Raw genomic sequence first — 15,785 nt, forward strand, 5'->3', positions numbered from 1 at the left:
GCTATAAAAGAAGATTAAACAAAACGATTATGGAGGGAATGATCTAAAGGCCTATAACTTATAAGGCCATCATTGACCACCCCTTTATAAGGCATGAGGACACATACAACTTGCTCCCAATAGAAGGCCATTTAAATTTTAAAAATCTTTACAAGTTGAGAGCTAAATAACCAAAATATTTGTATCAAATTATACTTTGTGGATTTCAAATGTTTCACTTTTTGTGTCAGAATTTTATTAAAGGTCTGTAACCCGATCGACAGCATCATCCCCGATTTTTTCATTGTTGATGAGGTTTTGGTATCACATAATAGATACTATTTTTCTCATTACTATCCTGAAATTTGACGCTCCAAGTCAATGTATTTCCAGAGAAATCATGAAACACAGCGGTTTTTACAGGCTACCATTTTGTAAATAATAAAAATTACTTTGGATTTCTGGGCAGGGAATTAATTGCGAATCATCAGTCTCCTCAACAGCTACTTTGGTTTCGCGTCATACACATTCTGTGAAAAAAGCGAACCACACTAACTGCTGAGGAGACGGTGCGCCGTATTTAGTTATAAAAACTCCACGATGGACGTAGTGGGCTGATTAGCTCAATTGGTTAGCGCATTGTGCGTTACCGAGAGATACCGGTTCAAAACCCGTGTCGGAAGGTTTTTTTTCCTCTCCATTTTAACCCAAACTTTTTATATTCATTTGAAATGTACATATTGCAAGGGGAAATATATTTTGTTTCCTTTTTTTCTGAAACGGTACGAAAAACCCCCAAATATTTTCCGTTCAATACGGGCCGGGCATTGTACAGCATGTCAGCATTCGTCATACGAACGGGAATTGTTGTTGTTGCTTGCCTGCCCAGAATGCAATTCACGTATACCAAGGTATTGGATTGCAAATTTGGCTATTTATTCACATTTACGCTGAAAATGCTCTCATTTTTTCACAAAGCAGCATAAAGAAGGCAATATTGATATTATTATGTAATTTTAAAGACAATCCATATCCAAAACCAATAGGGTTACCCTCCTTTAATCAAATTGTACAGAACTGGGGCATATACACAAAATATGTACACATGATTATGTGCAATGTATCTTATTTCTTAGTCATTGATGCTCTGAAACACAGTAATTTAGTAATTTAGCAGTAAATTATAGCCAGTCTGCCAAGCAAGCGATATCTCAATTAAACAGGTGATTAACTTCATAAGTGTCAGTAGTAATTGGGTTTAAAATACACTGGGATACATTACATGCAATACAATATATGGGTCAATTTTGGTAAAAATAGATGAGAAATTTTCTTTTCACAGATAAAAGATACCATTCTGTTTTCAATTAAACTGAAAAATCTTATATCTGAAGCGTGTTGAGTATTGACGATGTTTAATACAGTCAGTCTGTAATTTTAGTTATTTTTTGGGATAACTTAGTGGAGAAATATGTAATGATGCAAAAGTTAATGTCAAATTTATTTAGGTTAATTGATGTGCTTCAAATTAACTTGCAAAGCATCATGATTACTTGAGGAAGAAATACATGCACAAATGTGATCTTGTATACAGAAAATTCTACTGGCCCTTTGAAAATCAGTTGTTGGTCCCGTCCCATCTTAATATTAGGAATAAAGATTCTTATTTGTTCATTAAAGGTCCTTTGAAATATCTTTCTGGCAAGTGTTGGACATTTTAGTTCGGAACTTTTCATTTCATAACATTTCACAAATTTAAAGGGTACAATATACCTTTAAATATGGTAATAATCAGATTCAAGAAAATACAGAACTTTGTTCTTCCACTGATCCGTATGGACATACACATATATGGTATTGTACACAAATACAAAGTATTAAGAAAATAAAAATCTATAATAAATTACTGAGTTTGGCGACTTGCTAAGGCTAAAAACTTCTACGTTTTACATTATTTGAAAATGGATTTTTGAAGTAAAGTTGTCCGCACCCCAATAAAGCGTCCAATTTTGTTTTTGTTTACGTTAAGGGTGTCAAATTGATCTTATATTAGTCTCAAAATTACTACCAGAAGGCCCTCTTGAAACTTTTCATCTATTGTTGGCCAACTCCACATCAACATTAATGTATTCTGTGTTTTTTTATGGAGACCAGACAAGATCCTATAGTTTCAAGTGTTCAAATTAAAGGTTGCCAAAAAAAATCCTTTATATGAAATGAAATAAAATTCTTTCTGCTGCACAGTGTTGCCTTTAGTCAGATGGACAACGACATTTTCATAACATTTCAACAAATGCATAGAAATCTAAAATTTAAAGAGATGTGAATATTGTGTTCAATATACCTTTTTATTTCAATATGGATATGATAAAAATGAGCTAAAAGGTACAACAAATTCAAAAGAAAATACATGAATCTTTGTTCTTCCACTGATCCGTATGGACATACACATATATGGAAAGTATTGTACACAAATACAAAGTATTAAGAAAATAAAAATATGATTAAAATGCTCAGGACTAGAACAATGTTTTAATGGTGCCTTACAAAATATGCATCCTATAAAACTCGCAACTAAATAAGACGATTTAAAATTTTATACAGTTACAATGCTGTGTAGTCTTTTTTATAATATACAAAATGGTAAAATTATAGAGGCAATAGGGTTGAAATCAATAGAGTGTTCATTATTCTCCATCTTGAACTGATGGGAGACAAATTTACATTATATTGCATAGAAATCTAAAATTGATTTTAATTCAGTGATTAGGGCAGGAGGCGGGGAGTTCAAGGTGGGGAACAAACGGATGAAAATGATAAAAATGAGCCACAATATGAGATACTGTAGAAACAAATGCATAAAATCTTAAAAAAATCAAGACTTTCGAATACTGGGTAGATATATATGGTGGCAAGAAGACTTGTACCAATCATTGATTTATATGGAAAAGATACTAAATATTATACTTCTAAGTTCATAACAATTAATCACATTAAATAAAACATTTGATAACAAAATTTACCCTGATGCAGGTGCCTGGAAAAAATGCTGACTAGAACAATGTTTTAATGGTGCCTTACAAAAAGCTCCGATTTAAAATTTTTACAGTTACAATGCTAATATACAAATGGAAATTATAGAGGGGAGGTTTCGGAGGTACATTATAGGATTGTTTTAATTTAGGCAGGAGTTCCACGGTGGCACCACAATAAACGTTTAAAAATCCTTTCAATAAATACCAATGACAAACAATTTTACATTTGATTTTTGGAGGCCTGGAAAAAATGTTGCTCCTTCCGGAAATTTGGAGGTTTGAATTTAGGGACAATTTGTCTTTTTGAAGGACATTTTCATTTTTCCAGCCCTGTTTACGTGATCTACATCTTTATACACATTCAGGGTACCTATATTTTATCTCACCTAGTTTCTTCCCCAAACTCAAACTTAATTAGTCGTAACAACAATCTTGGCCAGCACTCATGTAAATAATGAACATCATGCACTAAGAGATGTATGCCATGGGTCACACACCACATTTGTGAGTAGTGCTGATGTGAAATTGGACTCCAAAAATAGAAAGAAAAAAAGTTGTGAGAATTAGTTATCTACTTCCCAAATTCCATTTCCTTCAGCTGAGGAAATAAAATGGATGTTGTGTATGCAGTGTAGGATCAATGAAAACTCATTAAGATTAGTAATTAAAAATCTGTAAGCATTCTGTAATCTATAAACTCAATCGATACACACCTGATAAGTATATCCTTTAATTTAAGATACATCAATTTTAATGGCTTAATGAAACATTCAACATCATTGTAGATTTTAGTCAGGTTTGCTACATTGATCTGCTTGGTGAGATTTCAAAAGGAACACATTTTCTAGGTTCAGTTAATCAGTAGAGGGTGTATGTAGGTATTTGTTTCAAACAGCAAAATAAAGGTTTAAGTGCTGAATGTAATATGTTGGGATTAGGTTATAGAATCCACTCCCTGACAATCTGGAATTTAACATCAGACAATACCAGTTTCCACCCTGATGTGGCAGTGATGTCAGTGTGTTGAGGCAGCTGTTTTGTGCATGCATCTATGAGGCAGCTTTAAGCATGTGAGTGCTGCGCCTGATGCGTACTGACACATCAGGATGAAATTTAATGTTATAGCAAAAATTTTAAGCTGGATTGAACAGATCTGTACAGTGCAATTGGAATGGGGAGGTGGATTTTAATTGGAATAACCCTTAAAATGCAATTAGGTATCATAACAAGAAAGAAAGGGAAGAAATAAATAATTTATTATTGGCCTCAATGAATAACATCATTTATTGGTAAATTGGTCATTCTTGACTCAAAATGATCTAAATTAGGATCAGTCTTCATTTTATTCCCATCTGATGATCAGTGATATGTTTTTTGAAATTCTTGAAATTGCAAGACTTCAGATTTGGCAAGAATCGGCCAATCGATGGCATGTTTTTGGAAAATCAAAATGGATTATTCAAACTGTACTTGTTTAAGTTTCACGATAATTCATGCACTTTCTACAAAAAGTGAGTTACAAAGAATGAGTTGATACCATCTTGATTCTTGCCAGATGAGTTTTCAAGAAGCAATTAAGATTCCGGACAGTGTGATCAAATGAACCCCTGAAATGACACTGAAAATATTTCACATGCAAAAAGTGAACAATTTTTCTTAATTTGAGATATCGTCAAAATATAACTGGTAAATATAAAGAAATTAATAAGAAAATATGTGCTACCTTTTGATAATATTTTCACAAATTTACTTCGGATTAAAAAAAGTAGGGTGTATAATATCAATGCCTTTTGCATCTGAACTCTTTAGATACCTAGAGAATAAGGTAGAGGATCTAGTCAAAATAAAAATTCCTATCGTTTATTCTCATTCTTAGTCAGTTAAATATTATTTTTTTAAATAACTGTAAACTATTTTTTACAGCAAAAATATGGTTACCGTCATAAAAACTCCCCTTTTTCTAACTTCACATCTTTTGTTGCGCGTACTGCTAGCGTGTGGGTGTAATCCGTACTGCGTCTACGCATACAACGCGATATATACGCGCACTTCCGCGTTATCAACACTCATGATGACGTGGGGTCATCTACAGCCTGATAGACGACACCCAAATTCATGCGATTGTCCAATCAGATTATGTGTCTACGTAATAGACCACTCCCACTGACTAAGAATACTAGTTGATTGGTTTTTCCATTCTACAAGATTTTCATTGTGTAAGTTAATGTCAATCGTATAGAGTGCTGCTTATACATAGTCATCATATCTCTAGCTTGTTCAAGAGATAATGATAGTCACTTTACTCACTTAATATTAAGATTTATTGCTAAATGTGTTACTCATGTCTTGATGGAAGCCATTGTTTCATCTATATTCATTACCCAAATCAAGACTGATGAAGACATCCAGTCATTGTGTTACGCCCCCATCACACTCCATGTGGCAGTCAATCTGACCGTCATTATCCTTTATGTGTGTATGACATCATGCAATCAACTATACAACATGAATGTGTCATGGGTAATTCTTTCCAAATGTCCACTTCAGGTTTGCTGCTAGATCCTGAAATTTAGAAAAATAAATGTGGAGGAAAATCATTGGAATTCTTGTAACTTTATACATATAAACAAATAATGCATTATAGTATTGGTGCAGTGGTTCTTAAGATAAGACAAGTCAAAGTAATATGTGTTATAATCACATAGCAAATACTGCAAGTTGATTTGGGATATATGGATTAAAAATAAACAAGTTTGGTTTAACATTATTTTTTATGGGACCTCAGAGCACATCAGACACACTAAATTGCATTCTGAATGAACGTGGAATGTCCTGATGATATAAAATAATTTTAATTTCTTGAAATTGGCGATATATACAAATTTCCCCCTTCCAATGTATATCTTCAACAATGGGAAAGGTCAAAATGTTCAAATGAAGGTTGGCTTTTCATCCCAGCTATATTTTAAGTTGATATCATTATGGAGGAGGCCAGATGAATTTGAAAGGATTTGATTTAGAATTTGGATGTAAATTTAGTGTAATCTTTGAAAGAACTTTTAAGGTTCATGATAAATTCTTGTATATAAATGAGATTATTTTTTTGGGGGGTAATATATAATATGTTAAACCCCTTCCCCTGAAAATAATCATGGTGCCATGGAATTAATGCATGATAAATAGCAGGAGCTTGGTTTTGTTTAATGAAATGCATGAAATACTACGTACACATGTAGTAACTTGGAACAATGTCTTGCATGTCATCTTTTAGCTAGCTATCTCTTTATATATAGCGTCAAAATGTAGCATTACATCATAGAGAGGAAGTGTAACATAGAATACGACTGAACAGGTTTCACTTCTCTACTAGATCAAACTTGACCCCAAATAACCATCACAATTTTTGCAACACTTAAAATTTAACATTCTTGCAACACTTAAAATTTTACTTCTGTGAGGTTTTGATGCACAAAATCAAATTGTGCTAGAAATACATTTCTCCAAAAATGTTTTCTTTGGCAGATAGTGTCAATGTCGGAACATGTATAATGCTTAAAAATGTGAATTACTCAAATGTGTGAAAATTATTGACTGTAGAAATAATGTGATTTTCGAGATACCCACGTAATGCAGAGATTGTTTTTACTTTGCTTATAGACATCCCTTATATAACAGGGCCATTCACAGGACTTTTTGAATCCATAATGAGTTGGTCCAGTCCTAGATTTCAATCTGGGGGTATCTTAATGGTAAGGTGGGTATGTGGATGTATGCTTGAGTAGGGTAGCATTTTCAGACTCGCAGGTGTATTAATGGACTATTCCAGATGAAATCCATACAACCTCTATGGAAGACACAACCTTAATCTTCCAGAAAGGGGGTGGAGATCTGAAATGGGGTTACCTGAATGGGTGACTCAATTTGAAATCTGCACCCCTTGTGTGGGATATTAAGGTCATGTTTGTTCCATAGGGGTGTATTGATTTCAACTGAATAGCCCAATTGGTAATTAATTTTAAGTAATCGGTTTGGCATCAGTTAGGTAAAAATAGGGTATTTTTTTGAAAATTGACAAAAAGTGACCAATATTTTTACCAAAATTGACCAACAAGAGTGCTGTTGTAAACCAGAGGCCCGAAAACGAGACCCATATTTACGGCACATGCCTGTATGGTCATTTCTACTGAGCAACCCGCTCCCACCCCTGTACCAATTGGATACTCACAGTATATCAAAATTCAAAATTGTGACTTTGTGAGCCACACTCCAGATTGAATCAGATCTAGCATGGCAGTGTGTGTAGATGGCCATAGCTGGCGGTGTATAAGGAGCTTCAATAGGTTTGTTACTTGTAATCAATAGGTTGCAGAGATGAGTCATATTTTAATTACTGTACTCTATCTTGTCCAGGGAAATCCCATGGTGATGTCACAGCATAGCTTAACCTGAAAAACAAACATGTCAAGTCTGAAAATAAAATCCGGTACTTAAAGTGAAATTAGCATCTCATAAAACAGTCCAGTTTTTTTTGGTATATAGCTTTAAAGATTTTGAACATAAAATGATGATTTTGACATTGCTAACAATAGTTATACATGTACCTAATAATTTAAGACATGATGTTCAAAAATGCAATTCCAGACACTCATTTTGAGGGACTGTCCCTCATTTGGGGTTTTCCAAAGTGAAAAAGAGGGACAGTCCTGCTTTCTGAAAATGTCATTGAGGGCAAATTTAAATGTAAGAACAGCAGAAAATGATGCAAATTTCACTTTAAAATTTTGCGATAGCATTCTCTTTAAGTCTATTGTGTTCAATTTAGACCTGCAAAAATTAAACCTTTCCTGAATTCTGAAAGTATCGCACACCTCAAGTCTTTGAATTTGTCGGTACCTGGTTTGTGTACATGTACAAGGTTTTGGCCTCAATGTCCCTTCTTTTTGACTTCGGTAGGCTGGCAGGGCTGCAATTCTTCCCCTCCACGTGTAAGAGCACGTTGTCTTGTTAAAAAAATTTGCACTAGCGTTCATCGGATATAGGTCGCAGTGACTGATTGTTGCCCGTTATCATGGAGATACTTGTCATCACATGGCAATGAAATGGGCTATCAATTTGCACCTTAACTTTATAATCCAAGAGAGAGCGAAGCAGACTGTGAGATTTAAATATTGATGACTGATTAGGATGTGTAACTTGCTGTCAGCTAGGCATTTGTTAGAAGAAATGTGGTAAGGTTAAAGGGGTATTATATACACCTTACAATTTTTCTCTTTGAAATGTCAGATTTGGATTGTGTTACTTTGGTGGTAAGAACAAAAACATGGTAGTTTTGTTGTTGCCACCCTGGAAATCGTATATATGGGCTCCCTCTGTGAATCACATTTTGACTTCTAGAATTCAAATCACTGGAGGAGCAATTTAACTCAAAACCTTGGGATAAGAATGTTTGGGTGATGGTCCTTAACGTGAGGTAGAAAACATGTACACTTGGACCATCTACCTTTAGAGACCTATTCAGAGATTTGCTGATACTGAGATGCAATAATCAATAAAATTCAGATTTTGGCACCTTTGTTAGTGTCATAGATGTGCTGAAAGTGGAAAGCCGAAAGCCATGTATTAAAGACAAAATAAGACATTCTACATAAATATTTAGTAGAGAAATTAGCTACTGTATTTGAATTGGACTTGAACTTTGTCATTACTGCTGTTTTCCTTGTTTTTGACTAATACCTAATGGCAATTTTAATGACTTATCTGTAACTTTTAGCCAATTTATACACAAGTTGTTATCTTTTTACACTTTTGCTGTGATCCCTGAATAAGCCTTTTAAGGAGACTGAAATGTGCATGGTGTACCATTTTAGGTTTGCACATCTTTTTCAAAATTAAAGCCAGCAGTATAAAAAGTCACAGAAGTCTTTTGTTAACAATTCAGATTTATGGATCATTTTTGTTACTTGATAAACACAGATTTTAAACAGTTCTCTCAACAAATATTTGACTTACTTGATATTTCATCCCACATCCATGGGATTTCATGATTTTCATCAGAAAGTGAGGTGGAGCGGTAAACACCTAGTCATGACTAGGTGTTTACCACTCCACCTCACTTTTTGTTACTTATTACTATTAGGTTTTTCGGGTTTTAAAAGTCTATACCAAAATATGGATTTTCAGACATTGGCAAAATATATAATCCTTTTACTTTGTACTGTTTTGGTCAAAAGAACCACAAGATTTGCAGAAATTAAGAATGCAGTATTTGAATTTCTATAGAATCACTCCACATCCTCAGGTGTACCATTTACTGATAGGCGAGCAATTATTAATTGCCTTAAATTATGTCAAGCAGGTTTGAAAGAAGGCTGTGAGGTTGAACATGACTGTAAAGAGGTCGTGTAGCACATAATGATGGTCTGAGCTGGGTAGCTTGTAGACAGTCTTATGTCAGTCAATAGGAAGTGGGTTGAAGATAAAAGGGCAGTACATGATTTGTACAGAGCATTGTTAATGTTATCATGGAGGCAGTCCTTGTAGTGAGGAAATCAAACATCAGTACTGTGCATACAGTGTGTGTGTTGCATGTGTTCTTAGTGACAAACATCATAAATAAAATTTGAGAAATAACAGGTTTCCCTCCCTGACAGATGAAGAAGAGCATGTTTGGAATAATCTTCTGGTATTCCTTGTTAAGTTGTAGCCCCGGGGGGTCACTCATATATAAAGGTGGTAGAGGAATGTGCGGCAGTCAAGGGCCCTTTTGTAAGGCTCGCCAGCAGTTCTAGGATATTTGCTGAAGATGCTGATCTTTCTTGTGAATGATAAAAACAAGGACAAGATGTGAATGATGACATGAGTTTTTGTGTTTATTTACACTTAACATTATAGTATGTTCACCATGACATTTGATATGACTTGACATTGATGGGTTTTGACATGACATAACAAAGATGGGAGAGAAGAGTTAGATAGCAACAGAGGACAATAAACCATCAACAGGAAACTAGGAGGAGTAAAGTTTTTTTTTTTTTCTTTTTTTGTCTGGTTACGCTTTGGTTATTTGCGTTCTCTCCGGCTTGTTGTCAAGTGCATTGATCAGCCAATCAGCGTGATTGTTTATTGCTTTTTGCGTTTACGCTACGTGTCATGCTGATACGCACATGCACGACCACGGAAGTTTAAAAAAACCAACTTTAGATACACTTGTCCTCAGTAAGAACAAAGAGGGGATCAGAGGTTGCAGACAAGACAAAAATCACAGTCACATGACTCACAGGATGATAAGTTTGACCGTTGACATTATTATTATTATTATTATTATTTTGCAGTTACTGGTTCGTTTGTGCAGTTTCCCATCACCTGCTGAAGAGCTTGCCAAGAAGGATGATCTGACCTTATTGTTCAGTGTCATAACCAGCTGGTGTCCTCCACACAATGCCATCTGGAGGAAAGGAGCTGCTGAAATCCTCACCACTGTATCAAGACATGGTCTGACACAAGAAGTAGTCAAATATATACATGGTAAGTCTCTCATGAATCTGATACTGATAAATTTTGTGACTAATTTTTCATTTTTCTCAAAAGATAACTACACACTGGTAACAAAAGTTATGTATATTATAGGGGCAAGGAATCCAATTACTTCACTGAAATTTCAGTGATTCAAGATTAGTGTTTCATTATTTATGTTAAGAAATCAGGTACATTCTAGCTGTACCACTTTTCTTATCATAAATAACATACCGCTTGTCTTGAGTCACTGAAATTCTAGTGTAGTAACTGGATTCCTTGCCCCTATATAACTTTTGTTACCAGTGTGTTATTATTTTTTTTTTTAATATTCAAAAATACGCACATATTTATCAATGGGTGTAGTACCCCCTTAAGGGCATGGAAAAAGAAACCTGATATGACAGTTTTTGTCATTCTAAAGGCAAATTGCTAAAATGAAGAGCCACTTAAATGCTTTACACTATCAAGACATGGGTGACCCAGGAAGAAGTGCAATGCATAGTAAGTATCACATGGACCAGTAGAATTATGAAAATAGGGGTGTGGAAGATTGTAGAAGGCCAGTTGTCATTCCAAAGCAAAGAAGCTATAATGAGGAGCCACTGAAATCCTCACCACTATCAAGACATGGACTGACCCGAAAAGTAGTGAAATACATGGACTAGTAGAATTATAAAAATAGGGGTGGGGAGAAAAGGCCAAGTTGACAGTTTTGTCATTCCAAAGCAAAGCAGCCACAAGAAAGAGTAGTAAAATCCTCACTGTATCAAAAGGTGGGCTGACCCAAGAAGGAGTGAAATATATAGGCTACATGGTAAGTGTCACATGGACCAGTAGAATGATAACATAGGGGTGTGGAAAAGTGAGAAAAAGCTGCATTGACAGTGTTTGCTATTCAAAGTTTTATGTATGAAATGCAGATGATGACCTACTGCAAGGCCATTGCTTAACATTCAAAACATTCATTAACAACATGCAAAAAATAATCACTATCTAAAACAAAGCTTTCCATACTGGCAAATTTTCTGAATACCAATTTGAAATACCTTCATTGCACCCCTTACTCTGTACCATGTGCATGAAGTACATTATGCATTCAAGATACAACATGATAAAAAGTGGTGCCTTTTACAAGTCTTACATAGTCCTACTAAAAAGGCCCATAGTTTCCTTTTAATCTAACCCATGAAATGCAAAAAGAAGTTGAATTGTTATTATGAAGCAGAACCATACTAGAGTGATGCCTTCAGTTGCCAGCGGTCCAGGTTCAAGTCAATTTTTGTCGGACTTTATCCCCAGAACCTGCAGAACCGTTTTTGTACAATTTTGGACCTGCATCTGAAATTTGAAACAAGTGCGCAAAGACACATGGCGTTGGAACATCCAGCATGTGACCCATGAGACCCATGGCATTGGAAGTTGTGGTACAGTCCAAATCAAAAGTTGCATATAAATCATGACATGGAATGCTTGCCTTCCAGTCATCACTAATAAGTATAACACAGTGATATACACAGTTAGTACAGGGTGTATCAAAATGATTGGTACCGGGCTATGTGACATTTTCAAAAATATATCAAAAATAGAAAATTGCTAATTAATATAGTTTTTGTAATATAAATAGAAAGGGGCATATATTAACTTATTGATCTATTAATCTGAAGTTGATAGGTTGATGCATCTGGGAGCTGTGGTCACTTGAGCGGAGATCGGCGTAATCATGGTTTTACTTACACAACACAAGATGAATAGGTTCACTGCTTGATCCATTTATTGCATACATACTCTTCAATATCTCACCTCAGTATACATAACATAAAATTGCTTTACACATGCTTTTAGAAAGATAATTTCTGAAGTCCCTGGCTTACATGCCTTACGACTCTGGCAGTGTGAGTTGAAGCCCTATCTTGAAAGAACTTAACAACTGGGATGGGTCCATCCATTCTGTAACTGCCCATATCAAATTTTGAAGCATGGCAAGTTATAGCATGTTTGCATGGGATACGCCTTGCTCTGAGAAACTGTCTCCTAAATCTTATCTGCACTTCTCCATAGCTTCGTGTCGACCAGTGATTCACAATGCACACTGAAGTGTGGAATACTGTGGAGCCATTCCAACAACTTTTACTGGGTCTAAACTAACCTACACTGTCTACAGTCTATTATATTATATAGCCATCCTGCCACACCATCTACTTAGTAATCTCAAAAATACAATTTAAATTACCGCCCTGGATGGTGTTGATACACAAACTTCTTTCACCCCACCTAAATTATTCAAGTCAATAATATTACTCTCAAGCAATAAATATTGTTTATTACATCAATATATATTATGAATGAAGGAAAATATTACACATTTCCATGATTTTCAACATATCATCCTCACAAGGTATTTGCACTAAATAGAGCTTTGAAAATGGTGCGCTACTGATCCAGCGTTACGATGAAAAGTGTAAAAACACCTACTTTTCTTTAGAATCATGTAACTTCTGAATAGAATGTGCTATCTTTATGATCTAAAATTCTTAGAGAAGATAAAACTACTATAAGTACAAATATTTAAACAATTAACCCCAAACTGGCACAATAAATAGTAAAAAAATTTCGGCAAAAACGAGAAGTCTTCGGTGCCAATCATTTTGATACACCCTGTAGATAATGAAGATTTAGTCTCAAAACCACGTACATAGGGATGGGCATCTTGGGGCAGGAATCCTTTGGATTTTGCGGTTACCTTCTGTGGTAGTGGTAAAGAATATGGCTGGTGATGTAAAAGACAAATCTGGTGTCTCTGCTAGTTGGACTAGGTCTTACATTTGCTTGTGTGTGCTTGTCAGAGTTACAACATCCAAAATGTCAATGCTGATTTTAAAAGGTATTATTTCTGTGGAGGCAGTAAATTTAAGAAAGTGTAGTCTTTTTTTTTTGATAAGAAGGTAAAGGTATTTCCAAGTCCCTAAGGCAGCATATGTTGCTCATAAGTGGAACTAAGCTTATTTCACATTCCGAACTTGTGGGCATTTTCCCATCCACATAATATTATCTCGGATATAATTAAGGCTACAATGATGAGAAAAACTACATGTACACCTTTGCAAAGTGAATGTATTGCTACATTTGGCTGCTTTAGTGATTTGGTAAACTTTTGTTGATACTAATACCAAAAACATCCCACACAAATCAATGGATGTATAAACATGTCAATTAACCCTAACACGGCCCAAGGTTTTTTGCGGAAGGGAGAGAAGAAAGAAAAAGGAGAGAAGATGAACAAAGAAGTCATTTGGTACCCCTGCAAATTTAGCTTGGGACCTCTCGTGTGCCAAGCACAAGATCACCGACAGTAGTCATGAGGGTGTCGCTGGCCCAGCCAGCGATTCTGTGCATATATATGACTTACGGTGATTACGTCATATCGTCATGTGGGATGCATGCATGCATGTGCAGTGGCTTTCTTTGTGGTATTTTCAGGTGCTAGAGTTAATATATGTATATATCCAAGTCACCATAGCTCTGCCACCTACCCCAAATTGAGGATTGCAAAACATGTAATGTTTAACGTAAAAAACAATAATACCATAAATTAGTTATCAGCATTCTTTGCCTATTATTGTTTGTTTCTTTCAGATAACCATTGTTTAGCCGTTTGTGTGGATAACATGCAGAAAGAGCAAGCTTTAACGCCACTGGAGATAGTCGAGATGTGTTTCACAGTGTTCTGTTTTCTCAAAGATTCAAGCGACAAGTCACATGTACTGCTGGATGAATTCCGGACGTGTCAGGGTTATATCTTCCTTGCTGATTTTGTTCTTAGGTCAGTGGTCAACAAACAAACAAGATTCTTACATAAAAAACAGGAACTTTTTATTTGATAAATTATTGTGTAATGAGAAAAATTGGTCAGATTGGTGCTGCTAAGTTTATTCATGAGTAGTTTGATAGGACTCAACTCAGAGTTAGTTTTGCCATTAGTGTTCTGAAGCTTTCTAATTGAGAGAAAGGAGCGATTACAATCAAAGCTGTGAAGCTATAGTTTGATCAGCTCGTACTCAGCAGGCTTTATAACATCGCAGATTAATATCAACTAGGCGGTTACCCGTATTTGGCGGTTCTCGGCTGTCGCGATTACCTGGCTGATGGTGACTGTACTCACCAAGTTTTATGCCCATAGGACAGTTTTTACTAATTCAATATATTGTATTTCAAGAACAGTCTTGTGACACCTCGCCAGAAGCATCACAAATTATTATTTCAAGTCATGTACTTTTGTCTTCAAAATTTAGACCAGACAGGTCAACTATATCACTCTTAACGGGGGGCTACTTTTCGTTGTAGTGGTACATGTGAAAGCCTAACAATTCCTGTCGATTACAAGCTGATCAAACTATATTAGTTGTCATGAAAAGGAAACAAACCTAAAACAAAACCATAAAACCCAAAATGAAAACAGTGTCATGCATTGACTGTTTAATTCTCAAGTGGTTGTTTTCACTATCTAGGCCAGGCATGACATACGTTTATTCTTAGTAACATAAAAGTGATTGAGTTAGCATGCCTCGGTTGGCTTTTGCGTCATTTAGGGAAATATAACACATCATGAAACCAAAACGCATTACTATAAGTGAGTGGTTAAGGGCTGGGGTATGAACGTTTGGACAGTATTTATTTTGGGACATCAGAGCACATCAGACATCGAATTGCATTCTGAATATGAAGAATGTCATTCTGATATCAAATAATTTTGATTTTTGAAATTCGCAATTTAATACACATTTTATGGCAAATCATTAAAATTGATATTTTTGATATTTAACAGTACTTGAAGTAAACTTTATAAATCTGATGATTTATACTTAAAGTGTATGTAGGTGGGATGAAAAGCCGACGATCAATTGAAAATTTTGACCTTTCAGTATTGAAGATATGGATTTTTTTCCCAAAACACCAACAAAAATTAGGTCTTTTTGGGAAAAAATCCATATCTTCAATATGAAATGTCAAAATTTTCAATTGACCGTCGGCTTTTCCTCCCTGCTACATACACTTTAAGAATATATCATTAGATTTATATAATTTACCGAGGACTGTTATATATCAAAATTTGAAAAATATCAAATTTTATAATTTGTCATAAAATTTGTATTATATTGTGATTTTCAAAAATGAAAATTATTTGATATCAGAAAGACATGCTTCAGTATTCAGAATGCAATTCGATAGGTCCGAGGTGCTCTCATGTCCCACAAAAAA

The 15,785-nt window shown here is 35.1% G+C and overlaps 1 protein-coding gene across 1 annotated transcript in view; it reads left to right on the forward strand.

Moving 5' to 3' along the window:
* Positions 1-15,785, forward strand: part of LOC140170718 (WD repeat and FYVE domain-containing protein 3-like) — a 167,808-nt gene that overhangs the window by 52,448 nt on the left and 99,575 nt on the right. The window contains exons 5-6 of the mRNA XM_072193953.1: positions 10,346-10,538; positions 14,163-14,349. Coding sequence (XP_072050054.1) covers positions 10,346-10,538; positions 14,163-14,349 — 380 coding nt within the window. The remainder of the gene's footprint in view (positions 1-10,345; positions 10,539-14,162; positions 14,350-15,785) is intronic.

The sequence above is a fragment of the Amphiura filiformis genome, chromosome 15, assembly GCF_039555335.1.
Source record: "Amphiura filiformis chromosome 15, Afil_fr2py, whole genome shotgun sequence".
Classification (NCBI taxonomy): domain Eukaryota; kingdom Metazoa; phylum Echinodermata; class Ophiuroidea; order Amphilepidida; family Amphiuridae; genus Amphiura; species Amphiura filiformis.